General features: G+C 46.2%; 1 protein-coding gene across 3 annotated transcripts in view; it reads right to left on the minus strand.

Moving 5' to 3' along the window:
• TYW1B (tRNA-yW synthesizing protein 1 homolog B) overlaps positions 1-22,582 on the minus strand; it is a 110,282-nt gene that overhangs the window by 17,911 nt on the left and 69,789 nt on the right. For all 3 annotated transcript variants that reach the window (XM_075771687.1, XM_075771685.1, XM_075771686.1), the window contains one exon: positions 10,047-10,157. In XM_075771687.1, coding sequence (XP_075627802.1) covers positions 10,047-10,157 — 111 coding nt within the window. The remainder of the gene's footprint in view (positions 1-10,046; positions 10,158-22,582) is intronic.

Raw genomic sequence — 22,582 nt, forward strand, 5'->3', positions numbered from 1 at the left:
AGCCAAAAGGCCAGCCCCATCACTCACCGTCCCTAAAGCCCCCATCGTTCCTCATCTCCCCCGACGTGGCAGAAGTAAAGGTCACGCAGTGCTGGCATTCTTTATCTGCACCAAAAAAAACCCCAAAACGCTAGTCCATGGCTGGGAAGTACCCAGCACGTGCAGGCTGATGTGACGAGCACTATGAGCATCCCTCAGGCAGAGCACGGAGAGAAGCTGCACATGGGTCTGCAAAGCTCTGTAGCTCACTAGTGTGAACAGGCAGGAGCACGAGGCTTGGGGGAAGTAGCTTTTCTGATCATTTTCTGGAAGCACGCTCAAAACTAGTCGCTAATTTAGAAGTGGCATTGTTCAAAAGACACCTTCATTTCTGTTTAATTGTATTAAGTCAGCAGAGATGCTGGGTTCTTGCTCCAGCTCCCTTCCCAGCAAATGGACCGAAGGAGAGTGTGTTGGAGCAGGACACGTGTTGCTGCTGTGCCCTACACAAAGCCAAGACACGAGCGCTGCTGGTCTGGGTCATTTACTTGCAAGAGAAGCCAAGGTCCTCTGGGTCACTGCAATACCTAGTTCCATGCCCTGCGACCATCGCTGGTTGGTGAACGCAGCGCCTCATGGTCTCCTACACACCGCTCCGTCCAGATTCAGCCTCAACATTTTGAGATCGGCTGCTCTGAATTTGGAGATTTGACCACTTGAACCTCCTGAATTACTGATTTAGTCTTAGCCATGACCTCGATTTCACTCTTGCCTTGCTCCACCTTTAATTACAGTAGTAAATTCTCATATATTAGCTCAGCAGTGTGTGGCTTACTGAGATTTATATTTGCGCATTTCTTTCTTTCCAGATAAAATTCATTAAAGGCTCATCCAACCTGTTTAACCTGTGGTAACACAACACAGGTCACAAACCCACCGGCACCCAAAAGATGCCACTCACCCAGGAAACTTGGCTTTTCTTCTCCACAAAAGCCCAACTCCTTTGTACCTCTCTAGGTGCTTTCATCACCTTTGCTCTTTGGCTGAGCTATTTTATTCCAGTCACAAAATCCCATCAAGCCCAGGTCTTTAAAACAAAGCACGCACAATTTTATGGATGATTATGTTTTGTGTTCTCGTGTTTTTCCTCTGTGAAGAACACTTTTACTTCTTTTAAATGGCATTTGCATCCACACTACGTTTACGGCATGTGGTCCCAGTTAACGCTGCACCCCCAAGACCTAATTCAGCCACATTAAAGTCGAACAAGTCATGTCCAGCAATAAACAGAGACAGATCCTTTGCAAATACTTAAAATTAGAGCAAGGTGAACCATGCAGTGCTTAAATAGGGCTACAAAAGAAACAGACTCATGCTAATTAGAAACTGTACAAGTTTTAGAAGCAATTACTTTCTCACTGGTAAATTTATGAGGGACCTCCTCTATTAATCTGCCTAAGCAAAGAATATTAGAGCCGCGCACCATAACTCAGAGCCAGTGTGGAAACAGATTGACTGTGCACAACCGCAGTCACGTCGGGGGAGTGCTAAACAGGGAAGTACATTAATTTTGTAGCCCGGGTCTGAAAGTCTGAAAAAGTTTCTAAACGTTCTTATATTAGAGCAGCCAGCCACGCAAATAATAGGCTATGTATCTCCAAAGTTCAGCTGTATAGACGCAGCTCCATATAGCAATATTTTCCCCGCGTTCATTATACAGATTATGATTTGAGCAGCATGAAAAATGTATGACTACAGAGGAGGAAAATTCTTAGGAAGCTACAACATGACTCATTCTTTTAATAAACTTCAAAGATATCATTTACAAGCAAAGAAAGCGCAGAGGCAAATGGAATAACTAAGTGCTTGGATGGCTGATTAATTCACAAGCACAAATCAATGAAAATCGGCTTAGCAGCACACCAAATGAAAGCACATCAGCTTTCAACTTCCCCAACTTCTTAAAACTTGAGTTAATTAGCAGTGCTGATACCACTTAAAAAATGTGAACAGTTGATTAGGGTGGCCATGTTATATTTTTCAGTAATACATGAAGACAGTTATTAAGACATCAAGTATTAAAAAAAGGAAACCATTCTATTATACACCCTAAGCTCTTACACCAACTTCCCTGCAGCAGCAACATCAACGATACTGCCTCTTAATTAGTCCTTAATAAGGATGCTTTTAGCATCCTAATCATGTTGCATAGCTTTGGCCAAATACCTTGAAAAGCAGAAGCCTTTTGAAAAGCATCTCAGCTGCTCTTGGTTGCGCCGGTACAAATCCAGAGTAACCGCGCTGGGCACGCTCTGGATTTCTGAGCTGCTGTAACGGAGCCGAGCGCACACAACCGTATTTAAGCAACGCATCGTGCCAAGATGGTTATCGCTGCAGCGAGAAGCACCAGAAGCACATTTCTTCCACCACGACCTGGCTCCTTGCCGGAGATCTCAACAGCCAGCAATCATTTTAATCCACAGGGCTACAAAGGAAAGATTGCTGGGGAACTAAATATGACAGCGCTTTGTTTCTCAGCTCTGAAACTCCAGGCTTCCCAACTTAATTACTGAACAAGAGAATTTTCTTAACTCCTAGCCCACAAATTATAAGTTTGTTTAATTGAGGCTCATGTGAATTAACAGAAGAACAAAGTGTCGACCGAGCTGAGTGACAGAGCCACTGTTTAAAAACTGGGGCAGCCCTGACCCAAGACAAATATAAAAAGCCTCAAATGACATGTTGATAGATTGCACTCCGCAATGAAAATGCTTATGATCTGAGCATCAGCATTGTCCAAATTATATACACAAGCTCTCATGCATGTCTGCTCCTCGCTGGAGTGGATTCAGGCTCATTGGTTGTTTTTAATAATCGCTTTCAAGCTGATTTAACAAAGGACACTGGTTTATTTGTGTCAGTTAAATCTGAAAAGCAGGAATGGAAATGGTTAGTTACACAGCATAACCCCAATATTTAACACCAGCTCTCCAGATGCACCACGCGTACAGCTACAGGCGGATCGGTGCTACAGCGTCCCAGAAATCTCCAGCGACTCCCTTGAAGTCAAAGGAACACCTCCTGGAAAAGCTGAACTCTGAAATGCTGGACGCAACCTTGCATTCCAGCTCTTCAAAATGAGCCACATGGATATTGAGAGAGAAACTGCCACTGCTAACTCACCCCCCTGCTCCTTGTGCCCGGTTAAAGGGTGACTGCACAGGAGAAGGTGGGAGGAGTGGGAAGACTGAGGCTGGAAGGCAGGAGGTGAATTTTCAGCCAGTGACCTGCTTTGCTATGACCCACTCCTACCCTGCCTCAGTTTCCCCAGCTGCAAAGCACAGTAGATGGTGCTAGCCCTTTTTCTCCTGCAAGCGAGCACTCGGAGCCATGGACAGAAATTTATTAGTACAGACTTAGTTGAGCACAGCAACACTGGTCCATCCACACCACCGCTCTCCATACACTCTTTATTTTCTACAGCTTCCCTTGGTCATACCCAAAAGCCTCACAAGCCTAATGCAATTTCCATAACCTCTGCTTCCCACTGATTTTGGAGACTAACCTTTCTTGAAACACAAAAAATAGATGAGAACAATCCATTTTAGCTTGGGATTTTCATCAGGCTTACATTGGCACCCAAGCCCAGTACTGGACTGCAAAAATCCCTCCTCAATTTCAGAAATGCGTTGGTGTCAAACCCCAGGCTTGGGCTACAGACTGACTTTTGGATGAAACTGCGTGGCAGGGTCACTTGAAGACTCAAAATTGAATCATTCATCTATGTTTGCAATGAAACTTGTTATCGAGCCTTACTATGCACTCACAGCATGAACCGCCCCCCCGATGTCAAGCCGAACTCCTCGGACACACCTATTAGTAACTCGTACCCTTTAGCTGGATCAGTGGAAACAGCAAGCTGGGGCCCTGCCTCTGGCACCACGGATGCCAACGAGGAGAGGAGCAGCTTGCAGCAGAGGCTGTCCAGGACCCACCTCTCCCCGGCAGCCCAGGGCGATGGGGATTTATCCAGCCGGGCCAGAGCCCGCGGGTGCCCACGTGCCCTGCAGCTCTCCAGCACGACAGGGAGGTGGCGTAGCCCCAGCCACCCCAGACCATCCGCGCCTCATGTCCAGTCTGTGGATCCACGGCTCGCAGTTGAGAGGATGTGGTCAGCAGGGATTTATACATTGCTTGGATTTATTTTATAGCAGGCACTAGGACAGGAGATTTTTTTTTTTTTTTAACTTCACCTTCTCTTCATCTAAATGCAGACCAGAATGGCAGCAAGACTCCGAATGGCTTTGACAGGTGGGGGCAATTGCCTCTTGCCGCATGCAATTAAAAACTCATTAAAAGCAGAGCTCGTTTTCCTCATTATTTTAAGCACTTAAATAATCTTTACTGTTTAATATGACAAGATTGAGCAGACTGGGAGAGATACTTCCCTCTGGTCCTTCCTTCCAGACATTACTTGGTCATTTTAATTCTCTAGCAAAGCTTCAGATGCCAAGAGCAGGAGCTGCAGTCCCAGATCACCGTCCTTAGCTCCGCCGGACATCGAGCCCATCCGCCAACACAAGGGTGCTGCGCTGGAGCTGCAGAATGATCATCAGGGACAAGTGCTTTCAAGTGGCTGAAAACTGATTTCATGAAGGCTTGAGGAAATTCTGTGCAGTGCCACAGCTCTCGGCTCCGCTCTGCCCAAGTCCTGCCCTCAGACAGCGCCACGGTATGAACAGCCCTTGAACAAAGGACACGCCAGGCAGCCTTTTTTTTTTTTTTTTTCTCTTCCCTTTTTTTTCCTTAAATTAAAAGAGATAGAGAAGCACCAAAGCTCTGCTCAGGCAGGAAGCAAAAGCTGCAAGATGAAGCTTCACTTTAGCGAACACAGACTGCTGCCCTGGGGACATCACTTCACCTGTGGCTCTGACCAGAGCAACCGCATCTCCCACACCAGCGCAGAAGCAGCTCCGAAATCAAAAGCTGTGTTTGCAAGGTTGAGCACTTGACACGCACACTTGTGTACGCGTGACCTTACAGCTAGTGACAGCGCAGGGAGGATGCGTGGACAGAGCCGCAATTAAAGGCAGACACGTGCCCAGCCGCTCCGGGATCCGTCTGCAACGACAAAGGTCCAGGCTGGGTTTCTGTGCGCTTACGGGCCTTGCACTAATGCGACCCTGCAGCACGCTCGCACGTCTGAACGAGTTCCTTAGGACTCATTTACGTTTCAGATGAAAACCCTTTTGCCTCTTTGGTTTAAGAAGGAATACAAATGGTAAAACGCTGCATGTCAACACAAGCCTCTGGCTTCTAAAACAAAGAGAGGGTAACGATGCAAAAAAGATGAGTTGCACGGTCTAGATCTTAAATATAACAATCAATTTTGTAAAACTATGATAGTGACATTATGGCATTAGTCTGTTTGACTAATGTAATAAATAAAATTGATGAGTATTTAATAACCACATGACTGATTCTTCCTTTACTTGGGTTTCACACAAGGGTAATCAAGGCTAATTTCTATTGGCTTAAATAGGAGAATAGGGTCCCACAGAGTTCCACTGCTGTAAGATACTCATGTAAATGAGAACAAGTGTTAAGCCCTTCAAGAATCTCAATCTCTATCCACTCCACCCCGTGAGCCTCTCTGGAGCAACAGGGGATTAGCTACATTCATTTTAAATGAACGTCATTTATTTCAAGTATTTAACCAGGAAATCCCGCTGAGATGATACTCATTTTCTGGCAGATGCTTTGCAGTATCTTGTAATATTATTTTGTTTATTTGCTTTGAGCAGGACCTGGTCTTTGCCTTTTTAACCTACCACACTGGGGTTTTGAAAAAATAAAAATAAAAAATGCTAAGGCCTATCCACATGCCAAATAGATTCTTCAATAGGTTTCATTCTCAAAGGAACACAAGGAATTACTCTTAGTCAAAAAAAAAAAAAAAATTTCAAGTCTTTTGGGGAACATTCCCAGGTCACAAACACTGTGTGACCACCACAGCCGCTGGGGCTGGACGGAAGCCCCGTTACACACTGGCAGAAGTTGTGTCCAGGTGCAGGTCAATACACGGGAACACCGGCAGCAGTAACGAGTGCTAGACGTGAGCACTCCTCAGCCCTGTCTTCCTTTGGGTCAGAGCTTAACTCCTGACTTGATGTACTATTGTATCAAACACCACTTCGAATGCTGTGGGATTGTATCTGTGTGCTCACTCTGCTTACGTACACTTTCCTGCACAACTGCAAATTCCCAGGCTTTGGGGGTACGGTGCAGCCCCTCTTCTGCTGTTCTCCTTTGCCGAGGAGATCTGCTGAGTCAAACGTCGCAGGGATGGAGACCCCAGCTCTTTGCTTCATTCTGCGGGCACGCAGGCAGAAGCACCGAAACACCTTGAAGCACCCTTGACTCCAGTTTGTTCAACAGCATGGCTCAGATGCCTCCGAAACCACTGCAGGGGCCATCTGCACCACAATCCTGCCGTAAAAGAAGGCTGATCTCATGGGCAGGGTGTTGGACAAGAGTGTTGCAAATCAGGATTAAAGATGACCACATGAAAACAAGCTGCCTGCAGAGCACACAGCTGAATGCAAAGGGGGGTAACCTACGAATTCAATTAGGTCAGACCACGGGGTGAGGGTCTGAGAGCAGGCACAGCAGCAACACAGATGTCTCCAGCAGTGTGGGGGGCACACCACCCCACCAGCAATCATTCGACACGTCAGAGGAGGACAGCCAAGTAAAGAAGATGTCCTTAAAATGACGTCCCCTCTGTCAGCCTCTCCTGTTGGTACTTGCCTGGACTGCCTCACTACCTCACAGCAACAAAACTCATCGTTCATCAGCCACTCCAGAACGCGTCACTTACTCCTTCTGGCCAAGAAAAGGGAAAAACTGGTTCCACGCTTGAGGACAGAAACTGTGAAATCCCCTCGCATTTCAAAGTCATAAGTGCAGCAAGAGGAGAAAGCCACTGCGCCTCCCTACCGAGCCAAATCCTCCGCACTTTAGAAGTGCTGCTGTTCAGCAGGAACTGGTGGACGAAACTATGCAAAACAAATAAGGCCACTGACTGGGCTAATACTATATTTAGTGCAAGCCACTTCCCCTCTGCAGAGCACCGGGCACCCACCTTTTGGAACATTACACTTGCTTGAAAGAGGCAAGAAAGAAAGGCAACTTCGATAAAAAACCCCTTGCTCTCACATAAAAACACCCCGTATAAAAATCGGCGAGCAAGACCTTTCATCCAACTTAAGATCTATTAAACACAGCCTAGCGTCAAGCAAATCCACTGTTCTAGGAAAGCCATCATAAAATTTCGTGAAGGAATGGAAATGCCGTTTAGACCCCAAATGTTGTGCCAGCACAGAGTTGCACCATTTATTTCAGACAGCGATAACACCAGCTCAGCTCCCGCTGCGAACGGGTGATCCAGCAACGCCGCTCACAACAGAGTGCTTCGTATGTGAACCGTTTTTCTGTCTTGGAAATTAAGATAACAGGATAGCACAGCTCTATTTAAAAGCTCAATTACATTTTTTTAAAAAAAAAAAAAAAAAAAAAGGAAACTATTTCAGAGCCTGCTGGTGAGCAAGGTAGAGCAGTGCCCTGACAATTCATTTCTGCTGTGGAAGCTGAAAGGGAATTAGCGGGTTTTCTTGTACTCAGCTGCTCGCTTCTGTCTTGTGGGGCTTAGCTGCTGTCAGATGTGCTGTATGGTCTTGAGAGCTTTGGAAAAACGTCCTCCCTCTATTAGACTGGAAACAAAGAGCAAACTGGAGAAGTTTTTTTGGACTTTGAGTGTACGGATTGTGATGAAGCTGTGAACTGCTGTACTGCAGTTTTTAACAAGACCTGTAACCAGGGAAGGGAGGACTTTCCCTATCGCTCCCAGGCCAAGTACAGCAACCAGCAGAGACAAGGCAGAGAGGTGCCACATCCTTTGAACAGGCTTGAACCCGAGTTTCCCTGTGTCTGAGTACTGCTCTTGGGATCGGAAACACAAGAGACTTTTCCACGTGCCAACTACAGACTGCATTTGAGGCCGCTGTACAGGCACAGCACTCGCAGAGGAAGAAACTGAGGCACAAGATGTCCCTGTCCTTGAAGGCACCACGCTCTGGCCAGGATCAGTCCCCTGCCTGAGGGACACTTCTGTCCTCCAGCACTCGCAGAAATTCATTTACCAGCTGGGAATTCAGAAATATGATATATTTCTGAAAACACGACATTTAGAGCAAGGCATCCCACTTGCAAGTTTAAATAAGTAACATTAAACAGCATACACTTTAAAAACAAACCCAGCAAGCTCTCACTTGTATCAGCCCGGGAAAAGTCCCAAAGCCACCCAACAGCACGTGGCCAGGCAGTGCGTGCTTTCCCTCCACAACCCCTGCGAACCCCCTTTGCAGCTGGTGTCGGCAGGTACGCGAGCAAGGCTGAGCCCCAGCTACACTGCCATGCTGCGTGGGTTGGGGAACGCCTCACAGCCCCTCGTTCATGCTTTTGCAAACAGGGCCAAGTGTTCAGTATGTATCCCTTCCTCAGAGAAAAGTCCTCGCTGGTTGAGCTCTGACAAATGCTTTGAAGCACTTGGGAGTACAAAGATGACAAGTTCGATTGAAGCAGTGTGGGCAGTAGCCTGTCCCAGCTGGAGGAGTGCCAGGAGTAGATCTACGACCACCTCTTTTCTCACCTATTTCCCTGGGAAAATCATGCCTTGGACTGCCAGGGAAGAGCCGCTGGGAAAGCTGAGCTCCACGCTGCTGGGAAACCACAGCTACGAGGCTGAATCCTTCCCCGCGTGAAGGGAACAGCAGCATTCCGCCTTAGAGGAGACAGATGTTCGCCCTGGAGAGCGCTCAGGGGAATCTGCGCTCAGAAACGTTGATTAACTTACACCTGATTCATTTTACTAATTAAAGCCGCTACACACAACAGAGCAGTCTAAGTAGCACGTACGCTGACAGCCTCGTACTCCAGGCTGGCGTGCACACTCATCTCTGCCCTCCTCGCACGCTGGAAGGATCTTGTACAACCAGGCTGCAGTAGGAGAGTCAGGAGATGCAAGGTGGGAAGGGCCCCAGAGAAGCACTCCTCCTGCTCGGTTTTACCTGAGGAATATAAAGCAGTCTGATACACATTGTAAAACTGAGGCTTTTTCCCCCCAAACCATACTCAAAATCTTCTTTTGTATTAAGCCATCAACTTCAGCAGCGCATTCAGAGAGAAAGAGACCTCTCAAGACCGATAATATCAAAACCTTTGGGTTTTGTTTCATAAGGAAATTGCAGCAAACTCCTTTTCTTCAAAGCAGCAGTAAATAAAGGTTAAAAAAAAGGGAAAAAGAGAAAGAAAAGAGAAAGGAAAGAGTAAAAGTTGCAAAAAGACAGACCTGAGGTAAATGTGCTGGTCTGCAGGGGAGTCGCTGGATGAAAACGCTGATAGTGATTCTTTACAGAACACTTTGTACCATGCCTTTTTTACATTCTCTACACACTAAATTGATTCACCCCAAGATAAAGCACCTCCTGCCCGGCTGTATCTCACATACTCCTGGTAGTAGCTCTTCCAGTCCCAGAGGGTAATATTTCCCTGTTTTGCACAGCCTGACAAATACCACATCAGTAAACCAGACATTATCACCTTTGCCCCCGGCAGAATTTGAGACTAGGATGGGAAGAATGATACCACAAACTACCAGCTTGCCCCAGAATATTTTGTTTAAAATGTTGGTTGACATAAAAAAGAAATATCTATTTATCAGTCTCTGCTTTCGTGAGAAATACAAAAAAGACCAGAGGGCTATGATTCTGTTGGGCAGAAATTGATGCTGGCTGTACAAAGCTTGTCTTGCTTAACACTTGAAGATGACTCCAAATGCACACGTAAGGTATCAGAAACTTGGCTGCCTAACACTAAAAGCGAATGATAAGTTCCTTATGCATCACTGAAATCTTTGGAAGAATTGCATTTACTTGTATAAATTTAAGGGGGGGGAGGAAAAAGTAAAATACTGATGGAAAAAAATAAAATAGCTCTGTGCAGCTCACCTTGACCTCGATGAAGTCTGGTTTACCAAGGGATATCAGGTCAGCGTAGGCTTTGAGTTCATCCACATTCCAAGCTTTCACCAGTGTCAGCCTGTAAACAGTGCGCTGTTGCTGAAATAAAGCAAAAATTACATCAGCAACACATTCTGACACAAGGAGGATGTTCCAGATTTGCACACAGCTTCAAGCAGGCAGGGGAAAAAAAAAAAAAAAATTATCGTTAATTTATTCCAAGAACCCAGGGGCTAAAACAAACCAGACCCAAACCAGGAGCCACCTCACTTGGTCTTTCAAGAAAGCTACTCCACAGCATCTGTGAGCTCAGCCACCTTTTGCTGTACAAAGACTTGTCTTCCCTCTATATATCCCAGGCACTTTGTTTTTACAGGAGCTTTAACTTCATGGGAAGGTAACCAGGAAGTTTCTCTCTCTTTGATTTGCTTTCTCAGGCATAAAATCTCACTGTTAGTTGCTATGCAGATATTTTATTTCCTCCAGCTGGATCATCTGGCATTGGTGACTTTTGGACAGGATGAACAAGACTAGACAGACCATCGTCTGCCCATCTGCGAATTCTTCCAGGACATCAGGTACAATATTGCAGAGAAGAGGCTCTCCCGTCATCAGTTACGCAGCACATTTTATTGGAAGCACAAAGTGACAATTAAAATCACAACCGGGAAATACTGAAAATACCCTGCTTGTGACCTCGCCTTACCAGAAAGGTGGTGCAAGGAACAGACACGGGAGCTGCAGCACCGACGACTACGAGAGCGGCATCCGCCCTCGGTACCCTCTGCAGCAGGGCAGCTGGGTTTCTGCCTGGCAGCATCCCTGCACGGACCTGTCCTCTCCATCCCACGGTAGAGGACGAGCCAGCCGAGCGCGGCAGGTCCACTAGTGCCTCTCCAGGATGCCCAGACCCTTATTTCTGTACACAGTGGCAGACAGCACTCAAATTCTTTCCTTGGAGTTACTCTGATTTTCCCTCTAAGGGCTGCTCACCAGAGAAGTTACTGGTGACAAAAAAACCTTCTACTATCGATATAAGCACTTGGCCACGGAACAAACCCAGTCTCACCGCTTACATCTGCTCGCTTCCATCCTTCCCCTCTCCTTCCCTTCATCTTCCACTAATGTTTTATTTCACTTATCTCTGGAATTTAGTTATAATCTTCAAGCAAAATTGTTTTTTGCATTAACTCATTTTCCTTCCTTGGCACGCCGTAGACTGTAAAAAGTGACAAAAGCACCAGTTTAGCCAGAGTGAAGGAGCACCGTAACAAATCCATGGCGACCCAAGACCCCACAGCTGTGACCAGCCCGAATGCCAAGGCTGGGACTTTGCAGAGCAGCAAGGGCTGGGATCAAGTTCTCCTGCTCCAGAAAGCCCAGGCTTAGTCTCAGGTTAGGAGATTCTCCCTTACCCATTACCATAACGTGCCCAGAGCACAGGGTTACCTGACCTTCAGTGCCGTGTACGGCATTGTTCAGTTTAATACATTTTTCAAGCCAGAAGGATGAGCTAATGCCGAGATCTGCTGCTGAACAGAACTTTCCATCACCAAATCTCAGACCATTTCCCACTCCCATGGCGCTGAGAGCACCCACTGGCCAGGGACAAAGGAGGCACGGTCCTAGGACCCTGATCCTGGTCCAAGGCTATTAAAAAGTTCATGCTATTACCCTTCCCCAGATAAAACCAATACTTCCCAGTACCAGTCCCCTATCTAGCCATGTTTTACTTCTTCAGAGCTTCTAATCTACATGCCTCAGAAGTGAATTTTGTCCTCCATATAAAAATCAAAACACCACTTACTAAAACAACACATTTATGTTTTCCACAGGAAAAAAAAAATTATACCAGTTTGCTATGGAAACATTCCAGATTATTTACTAACAAATGTCTAAAGGACAAACAAATAAAAACCAGGAGCATCTTCTTCCAGCTAACACCCCAACGGAGCAAGGGGCAGGTCTTTGGGGTACATACGTACAGAGAACTAAACCCAATGCAGGCACAAGTGTCCCAACGCACTCGTTGCCTGTTGTCTGGGGAACCTAATGCACCAGGTAAACCTGCAAAATTCTCCAGGGGATAAACATGAATGAGGATTCAGGACAAGAAGGACATGGAGCTGTTGGAGCGAGTCCAGAGGAGGCCATGGAGATGATCGGAGGGATGGAGCACCTCTGCTGTGGAGACAGGCTGAGAGAGTTGGGGTTGTTCAGCCTGGAGAAGAGAAGGCTCCGGGGAGACCTTAGAGCCCCTTCCAGTCCCTGAAGGGGCTACAGGAAAGCTGGAGAGGGACTGGTGACAAGGGCAGGGAGTGACAGGACAAGGGGAATGGCCTGAAGCTGAAGGAGGGGAGATGGAGATGAGATCTGAGGAAGAAATCCTTCCCTGTGAGGGTGCTGAGGCCCTGGCACAGGTTGCCCAGAGAAGCTGTGGCTGCCCCTGGCTCCCTGGCAGTGTTCAAGGCCAGGTTGGATGGGGCTTTGGGCAACCTGGGCTAGTGGAGGGTGTCCCTGCCCATGGCAGGGGTGGCACTGGGTGGGCTTTGAGGTCCCTTCCAACCCAAACCATTCTGGGATTCCATACCTACAGGGAGTCAGTGTTTTGAGAAAAGAAATTAGAGGTGGAGCTTCTTTTAAAAAAGGGTCTGTGGAGAGTAACTTTAAAGAATTATTGAAGGCCAAGTATACAAGAATTAAATATCCAGCCTCCACTTTACACATAGTTTACAAGCACACACCTAAAAACAAGAGACTGCAGCTCTTATGATTTGAATGAACTGGCAAAAGAAAGGTTCAGGCCAAGAGACAACAGTCAACTACAAAATCAACAGTTAATCATTAAAGAGAAAAACAAATACAAAAAATAAATGCATCATTTACCATATAACAGGGAAAGAAGAAACCAGAGGGAAAATATCTAATAAGAGGAAAAACACCAATACACGCACTCCTGTCAATCATCTGAAGTGATTAGATAACCAATTAATCGAGAAATGTCTCCCCAAAGGTCAACTCACAGTGGTAAACAAATGCAGGCAGCTTCAGGGCGACAGTAAATACAATATCTGTAGCACCAGCCCCTGCCAGAGGCTGCTGATCCAGAGCCAGTCCTCAGACTGGGAGGTCGGGTCCCCAGTGCAATCATCGGAGCGGGGAGTCCACCACGAAGCGAAGCCTTTAAGGGCATTTCTGTTTTTTGACAGGATGGTTTTTTGCTAAAATTAAGAGCAGATTTCTGGACGTCGCTGTCACGCACAGAAAAGGTAGCTTGGCAATGAGCACGCAGTGAGGGGGACTGTTAAATCCAGCACGAGCAGCATCGCCACTGCTGGCTGAATACTCTGCAGCAGCGGAGGATATAACAAAGGAAAAAAAAAGAAAAGAAAACCTCAACCTTGGTAACACAGAGAAATAAGACACAGGAAATCCATTTGTGGGTGGTGGGATGAAAGAAAATCCACTTGATCTTCCGCCAGCAGGTACGCGCTATTTAGAGAATTTGAACATGACACACAGATAAGAGACTGGACCAGGCAGAAACCGGTCTCAAGCGCTGGAATTAAGGGTAGCGAATAATATCAACAGATGTCTGGAAAGCTCCTATAATATTTACACCCAGCCCAAGCGTGATGCAGATCAACTAGAGCTTGGGATGTCACCTCTACCGAGCAGTGAGGGCAAGACCTTTAGGTGACCAAAGTCCTGGCCGTTCAGGAGGGCATTTGCTACCCTGGAGGACACAGGTCTGAAGCGTCATTTACAGTACTGCCACAGTGCTGGAAACAAGCTTAGACAATGCCACCAAAAAATTCCTGAGATTGCCAGAAGGGTAGAAACCATTTTCTAAGGGCTGGGAAGCACCGCCTGCAGCAATAAAAAATGAATAGCAACTTTGGAGCAGAAGCTGAAGTCAACTGATTGGAGGGAGATGACTCGGGGAGTGCCATGCTGTGATTTCAGAGGACCATGCTGTGTTTCTGAGGGGCCTCACTGCTTAACCCCTCCATCCCCGCTGGCAGAGGAATGTGCCAAACATCTACACCCCATAGGAGACCACACTGGAGGGGAGCGCCTGCAGCTCGTGCTTCTTGCCAAAATCTAGTAGAAACGCTGTATTTTTAAAAAATCCAAGTCTATTCTATTAGAAATGGATGAAATCAGACTGCAAAGACTAACACACATGGTTAGTGAAGAGGAAATAAATACACACTTGGTTCTTACTCGCCAGTCCTCAGCCCTGCACTTACAGCCATCACTGGAACCTCTCTCCCCAGGACGGCTCTCCCTGAGGCAGCACGGAGGAAGGGTTCTTGTTTGCTCCGACACGCGTGGCTCCATCCTCTGCCGACAGAGGACAGGGATCCCCTGGGGTTCATAAACACGGGGCTGAGCCTACGGAGCCCTGCTTCCACCTGGAATCACCTCCAGCACTTGTCAGCTGCTTTGATATATGTCTGGTTGTCTCCCAAACGGCTCTTGAGACTGCCAGAGCAGACAGGGCAGGTTCAGGGAAGGCCACAAAATGCTGACAGCAACTGGAAGATCTGCCCTGCGTCCCAGTAGTTGCCACCAATACAAAGGGAGGTTGTGACGTGAAGGCTAGTGTGAAGGCACGTGGCCATCAACAGCTGCTTCTGGCTTGGAGTAGGGGGACATGCACTCAGGCAGACATGGCCAAAACCCAACTGGGCCAGCAAGAATTTTGCAAAAATAGAAACTTTTGAAAAAAAAAAAATTAAAAAAAATTAAAAAAAAAAATTCCTATGTTGGCAGAGGACATCCATGTGGAATGACAACCACTAAGCAGTCTGCCAGCCTCCCTCCTCTTTCCTCTGGTGTCTGAAGTGCAGTCACTCGTCATCTCGCAAGCTGAGGTAAGCAGGGACACCCTCTGCCCAGCGTCTCTGTGCCTGCAAGAGCTGGCGTTGCAGAGGGACCATCTCACCTCCTCCCTCGCTAATCTAAAAAAAATGGGGTTTAGGGACTAATCCCTCATCGCTCTCCATGCTTTGCTCTTGTAACTCTAACAGTCTGATCTCCCTCCCGCTTTGGAACTAGGCTGAGGCATGAAAACACTTTTCCTGCAAAAACTTTGTATTTGTTTATTTTACACTCGTTCCACAGAGGGACTAAACATAAAATGCCACCAAAAAATAGTTCGAAGCTCAGGCTGAACACACGAGGAGTGCTGGCAGAGCTCAGTAAATGCAATAGTCCAAGAACGGTTTTGGGACAAGATGAAACCGTATCAGTTCACTTTTATCACAACATTTTCTAATGTACACTAAGTACAATGCTTCAGCGAGCATTTCTTCTTACAGCAATGAACGCCTGTTTAAATCTCATTTTTAATACTCTCCAATATACATCCTAGATCATTTTAGAAGTCTAACTTTAAAGTTCAAGTACTTCATAAAACTAAAACTGCTACAAGCATATTAAAAGGGCTTTTCCCCCCACAGGGCAGCACTAACTGACAAGTAATAACTGCAGTCCACGTATATTATCCGTCACTTCAATAACTGAACCATCACAAAAACTGTATTAACTAATCACGACCAGTGGTGAAAGAAGTAGGTAGAGAAACTAAAACACTGCTAAAGGGATACAGAAAAAAGGTGAAAACATCAGAAATTAATATTGCAACTGAAGAAACCTCTTTCCAGAGGGCAACATCTCAAGCGTTGGCTGAGCAGAGGGAAAAGCCACTTTAAAGAAGTGGTAGAAGGGACAGATCAAAATGACTAAGGGCCTAATACCGCAAAATGCTATATACGAGTAATCCTTACAGACTGCCGGCAGTACAAATTCACAATCCTGTTTTATTAATGTATTATTTGTATTTGGTTGTACAATAGGGCCCCAGGAGATCCTCTTATAAGCACTGAAAAACAAGAAATAAGAGCTTAAGCCCTGAGAATTTAATGATCTAAACCATCAGGATATAAAACCAGACTGCAATGCTTTACGCCCCACGTTTCCAGGAAAAGCGACTATTATTTCACTTCAGACAGCCATCAGAATAACATTAGCAGAAAAGGAAAAGTTAATACGATAACGAGCCTTTCGAATGGGTGAAAGCTGAGGGCGTGGAACAGCATTTATTTCATGCCAAAAGCTCTTTATGCAGACGATCAGCCCTCCCAGGAAGGGGCAGCGCCGGGGCCTGGCAGGACCGCGCATGCCCGGGGGTGGCAAAGGAAAATGAGAGATGGGAAAGAAAACCAGGGAATATGGCCCTGTAAAGAAATACCTGGGGGGATAAGGCAGATGGAGCCAGACTCCTCCCAGCAACACCCAGCACAAGGACAGGAGGCAACAGGCACAGGCTGAAGCACAGCAAATTGTGGTTTTAAATGAAAATGTTACAGGGAGGGTGACTGAGCAGATGAAGGGGTTGTCTGGATGGACTGAGGAGTCTCCATGCTAGGAGATACTCACACCCAACCCACCAAGCTGATCCCGCATTGACCCAGGAAGGTTGGACTGGATGGTCTCCAGAGCTGCCTTCCCTCCCTGACACCTCCCACCCTGCCCATCGAGGAGATGCAGATTTTTCTCAAGTGCCTTTCAGGAGGAGAACTAAGGGCAGCAAACAGACCATCTCCACGCAGGAGGATTAAAAGCACCAGCAGCTTTTAGAGAAGGTTTTTAGATCAGGTGAGCATCAGCACAAAGCAGCAGTTTGGGAGGGCAACAGGCAGCAACTGCTGCAGCCAAGCAGCCTAATTACAGCTGGAGCAGCAGCCCTGCCCCCTGTCAGGTTATAATCAAGGGAGATTAAAATAACCAGCAATTCAGAACTGGGACCACAAAGAGAAGAGAGGTTGAGTATGCTGAAGTAAATCTCTTCAAGGCTGGGGAAGTCAGAATAACTTTTAAAGTAATACTGCGAAAAACATGGAGTTCATCAGAGCAGTTATACAGCACGATGCCTGCAGGGCTGCACGGAAAGCAGGATGCATCCTCACTCCAACACAACCCTCTGCTCTGAGCACCGAGTACGCTCACCCAGCCTGGGCAAAAGGACAGCCTTCAGCAGCAGTCTTCAGCTTTTTCCCCGACTGAGATCATGGTCAAAGAGCATGCTCTACAAAGAGCTGATCACAGAAACAGAATACTGACTATTAAAGGGTTATTTTTTCAGTTCTGAGCACTCAAAAGCCACATGAAGCCTCCTTGGCTGCACTCCAGGCCCAACCGGTCTCCTCACGGGGCTGCAGAACATTGCACTGGACATCTTGATGCTTCTGCTCCGATCTGCAGCTGAACTGTGGAAGAGAGGTCACATCCCTGTCTCTGCAAGGCACACACAACTGTTGCATGGCTGCATTCACCGTGTGGCTAGGAGGGCCGAAGGACAGAGGAGTCTGGTCCTGCCAAAAATCTCAGCAGCCTCCCAAGAGGTTAAGTAGCATCACTGTTGGGTTCTTCCAGGCACCCACACATGATCCATGCCCCAGAAAGCAGTATCCCTACAGGACCACCCTCCTTGGCCAGGAAATCCCCTCTCTGGCCCAAAGCTCAGTGGTCAGTGAAGCTTTTATTCTTGCCCTTGGTAAATCAGTAGACCCAGAAGGAGATGCTACTCTGTCAGAGTACATCATAACGGCAATGAGCTCAGGTCACCACACATGCCAGAAGCACAAAGCCCATCCTTAAGAGCTGCCAAAACAGCACCAGGAAGGGCCTGTGCTGCTGCTGAAGGACAATTAGCTTTGGGTACTGCAAGTCCGTCACGTTGGGAAATGTTCCTTCAGGCCAGTGCCCAGCACTCAGGAGCAAAGGGACAGCGTCTTTCTGTGATCCTGCCCAGTTCTGGTGAACTTCAACTCTCAACCTACAATTTCAGGTATAAAAAGCAGTAAATAAGGTGCTTTTGTCCACACAGGACACTGAGCAATTTTATACAAATACCTCTTGCCTTCCCAACCACTTGCTCAGGTTATCACAGCAGACTTCTTTAAAATACAGCAAGTGTGGTTTCTTTGAGATTGCAGGTGGTAGTTGGTCCATTAAAGGCACCTTATTTCTTGGATAGTATTCTGTATTATCTTAAAAGAAGGAAAAACACCAAGAACCACTTTGGCACATACCACACAATGACTTGTTCCCTCAAGTCTTTCAAATCTTACTCTTTGGAGGACACATAAATCCCATCAGTGTTGGCAGCACACTCAAGCAACAGAGATACTGCACTTTCTCTCTCATTGCATTCTGAAAACTGTGTAGCAATTGTCACCTTTTATAATGGGGTCTCAAGAATCCAAGTCAACAGGGGCCAGCTCAGCCTTCTGTTCCCCAAACACTTGAGGACAAAGTAGACTTGAGGACAAAGGAATGAGGAACCAACCTGGGGAAAGCAGTATCTTCCCTTTAGGCAATTCCTGCTAAAAATCTTTCCAAGCTACCCCAAAAAGCATTGCATCCCTTGAACGCCTGGGCACAAGGGGAAAAAAAACCAAAACTGAGTGGGGTTAAAGAAGGATACTTATGATAAAAAAAAAATATTTCTTTAACTGCATCTGAGATCCCGGTCTCTCACTCAGCAGACAAAAAAAAACAAAAAAAGTTTTGTTTCAAAAGAGTGTCTCATGCCCTGGCCCCAGCAATGGTGGTACCCCATGGTGCAACTCAGTCCTCCTCATTTGGCGACTCTCGGCGAGCCCGGGGGGAGGCCAGGCTGCGCACACCTGCAGCCCCCCAGCAGCTCACGCTGACACATGGCACCAGGCGCTGCAGCAGCCCCACAGCCCCGCGAGCAGCGGGGTGACCTCCCTGGCTGTGCCAAAACTGGCATTTCTGCCCATTTCCAGGGCAGTTACATTTTCCTCTGAATCCATCCTAAGGTTTTCCTAGTCCTCTAACACTTGCAAGTGAACGTTTTCTGCATGCGCTTATTTTGCCAATGGCCAAGTCTCAAAGCCGAACCACCAAACACACCTCGGAGCGAGACAGAGCCCACGAGGTGACACGTCTCTCCCGGCATCCGCTGGCCCAGAAGATGTTAATAAAAGGATTCGCATGTCAGTTTGACAAAGTGTTCCCTTCTTGCTTCAATAACCAAGAGGAATTGGGGCTTTTTTTTTTTATCACTTCTTTTTAATTCCCTCCTCCTCAACATTCATCTTTTCGTAGATCAAATATAATTATTCTTCATAAAACATCTCAGGTCTAATCTCAGGAGGAAGAGGGAGGGGTGAACACGTCAACCGTGCTGCAAAGAGCAGGTTGCTGGATTGATATGGGTTCAGTCTGGGCAAGGGAGCATGTCCCTTCTCCAGCCGGGGCAGGGAGGCAGCAGGACCGGACCTTGTGGGACTGCGGAAGGCTGGGACAAAGGGCAAGAGTAGACAAACCTCCTCCTCCACACCATGCACTGAGGTCCTACAAGACCCTTACCTTGGATGGTGTCACTTGAAATTGCTGTTTTAATAAAGCAAAGTAACAATGTCCTACCATTTGGAAGTAAACACACCAAACCCCAGATTTCAGCACACTAGCTTAAAGACAGATATTCTGAATGCTCACATACCTTCCTTAGATCAAATCATTTTATTGCTAGAAAATGAGATTTCATTCACAGATGACTCAACATAAATCCATATTTTGCAGCTAATGAAAAGTAACAAAACCAATATTGTCAATAGAAACACTGCTTTGCTTAAATGGAAAAAGCACTCTGGGGGGGGGAAAGAAATTACAGTGCAGACTCTAAACAAGAATTGCTCTTCCTTTCACAAAACTTCACCGATCCTTTGCAGGTATTAGATGCTGAGCAGGAAGCCACTTCAAAAGCCAGCTTCTCAGTTTCATTAATATTTCTTACTCCCTTCCACGAAAGGCTCGACGTGCAAACTGACTTCATGACGTATTTTCAGAGCTGGCAAGGACCCTCTCTGGTCGTGATACAAACCAGCCTCAGAACTGAAACGCGTGTGTGATCCCATAGCCTGGTACGGCGCTGGCGCTCCTGGCAGGCTTCCTTGCTCCCGCACGGCAGCAGTAGGCAAGCTGCCCTTTCTGAGCGACAGCCCCTGCAAAGGGAGAAGCCGTCCTCTCCAAAGGCTCAATTCGGTTCCCTTGTTTGGGTTATGCAACACCCCTCTAAGTGAGCGAGGCCTGAATAAAGACATCAAAGCAATTTTCACACTTGGAAATGACTTGTCACAGGGATGCGATGAGGAAGAAAAACCCTGCAGCCAAGTATCTATTCACCATATTCAGTACCACACATCTTTATGGATAAAAATCCACAAAAGATAAAAGATCCAAAACACAGCAAAAGGAAATCTCAAATGCCAACACCCCCCAAATTTCACAGCTTTCCAAACCCTTCCAGTTCAGCCTGGAGACAGAGTCTCTGGAAGAGGACTGGAGATCACGTCTGCCTCTCCCAAATCCAGAGCTGCTGAGCCCGCAGGCTCCCAGAAGTTCTGCAGATGAGCTATGGCACCCATCACGCTCCGGGAGAACATCAGGGAAAAACTCAGTGCCCTTGAAAGGATGGCAGATTAATCTATTCTTTTGACAACTGGGACCCTCCCCTTAAATAAAGGGCTCATCACTTCATTCGGGCTCATCTATCACTACAGAACCAGCCCTGAACATGGGCACTGGAGAGATGACGTCCTCCTAAAAGTCACATTGCAAACACCCAAGAGCATTTTGCCGGGCAGATTTGCACAACAGAGGGGTTTTTTTCCCTTCAAAGATTAACTCAGCACAAAGCACAAAAGTTTTCAGCTTCCTTTCTTCAGGCTAATACAGTCATTAAAGTAAAAAACCTGAATAGGTTATGCTGCGTAGGTATCTACTAAAAACATACATTGTTCAAGCATTTGCTATTAATACACCAGTTTAAAGAAAGTTGAGGCTTTGTCTTCATTGCTAAAAAAAGGTGCATATTACCATAGGATAATTAACACATTAGCTACTCTGCTCAGAACTTCGATTTTATTGCTAGAAAAGTGAGCATGCCCAAACCCAGCAGTTACCTACAGATCAGCACCAAAGCTTGGTCTTTGCCCAGGATCTACAGCACGACAGTTGTCCCCAGGTCATCCCAGGACAGGGGAGAAAGCCAACCTCATCCCCACTACCCTCTTTTGGGACCCTGCACCAGCTCCAGCACAACATTCAAGTTCTAATGCCAAAAAAAACCCACCCACAACCAAAACACACCACCACCCAAACTTTAAAAAAAAAAAAAAACACAACAAAAAACCCAACAACAAACCAAACCAAAACACAAACCTGGTACTATTTTTTTCATGCAAACCCATTCCTGCTCTTTGCAAGACAATCAGGTTACAAAGTCCATTACAAGGTGCAGGCGTCCAAACGATGAGGGACTGGTCTAAGGGGACTGACTTGAGATCCAGGTGTCAAAGAGCTAATATTAATATACTCATGTAAGAAACAAAGTTGTCTCTATAAAGTATTATTACTTGGAGGTGTCAAGTCTGAACACCATATGAAATCTCTTACTGTTCTAGAGCCTTGAAAATAAGACTAAAAAACTGTCACGAATAATAATTACAAAAACATGAAAGTTGGACTTTTCATTTGCACTAGTTTTTTTAGAAGACAGAAATCAGTCAACACAACTGTTCTCGTATGATACAAAATTGGTTTTTATTGACCAGCTTTGAAATTCTGCCTCGAAATAAAAAGAAAATCCTGGAGCAAGACGAGCACATCAGCATTAATTCCCAAGCCAGGATTTTACACCAGAAAAGCCCCTCACAGCCTGTGACCTGTCCTGCTGATGTACGAAGCACAAGAATAAGTGATTCAGACTGGAAACCAAGGAGAAAATAACTCAAATTTCATTATCTTACCTTCCTAAATCAGCATCTTAAGCCACATTCCCCTCCACAATCATTCTTCCTGTACTCGCCACCTATTGCTTGTAATCTACTTTATTGCTTCACACTTCAGTAGAAATTAATCAGGTTTTTTTAGTTAAAAATCTCAAGAAATAAAACAAAGTACAGCCACAGCTTTGTTCTGAGACTTAAAAATGTTCTTGTTAAATAAATCCAGAACCATGACTGCTCCTTATCCATCTTCCATGGTTTCGTTTTTAACACACTTACTGTTGTAAATCAGCACCAACAATATTCCAGTGATTATTTGTTTCTTTCCAGTATTTCTAGGGCAGTTTCAAGGAATTATCACGTAAAATTTATACCAAGGGAAAGTAGTCCAATGCAATGTAACTTAAAATAGAAGAATAGCATTAAAACAGATCATATCAAATCATCAGCAGAAACAAACTTCAAGCTTGCTGTTAAACAGACCACACAGCCTGATGATATTTCATTTCCTGGAGAAGTGGGGATGTTTAACAGCAAACAGCCAGAAAAAGCATTAGCACGAGCCTGGGTAGTGCTCCCACCGAGCCCCGTGCCAAAGAGTCATCGCAACCAAAGACAGACCCCAATCCGAGCAGAAAGTGAATGCGTGAAACTAAAAAGCCCTTTCCCCAGGATAAAACCCTTCAGCAACGCTCC

This window comes from Balearica regulorum, chromosome 19 (assembly GCF_011004875.1).
Source record: "Balearica regulorum gibbericeps isolate bBalReg1 chromosome 19, bBalReg1.pri, whole genome shotgun sequence".
Lineage (NCBI taxonomy): Eukaryota > Metazoa > Chordata > Aves > Gruiformes > Gruidae > Balearica > Balearica regulorum.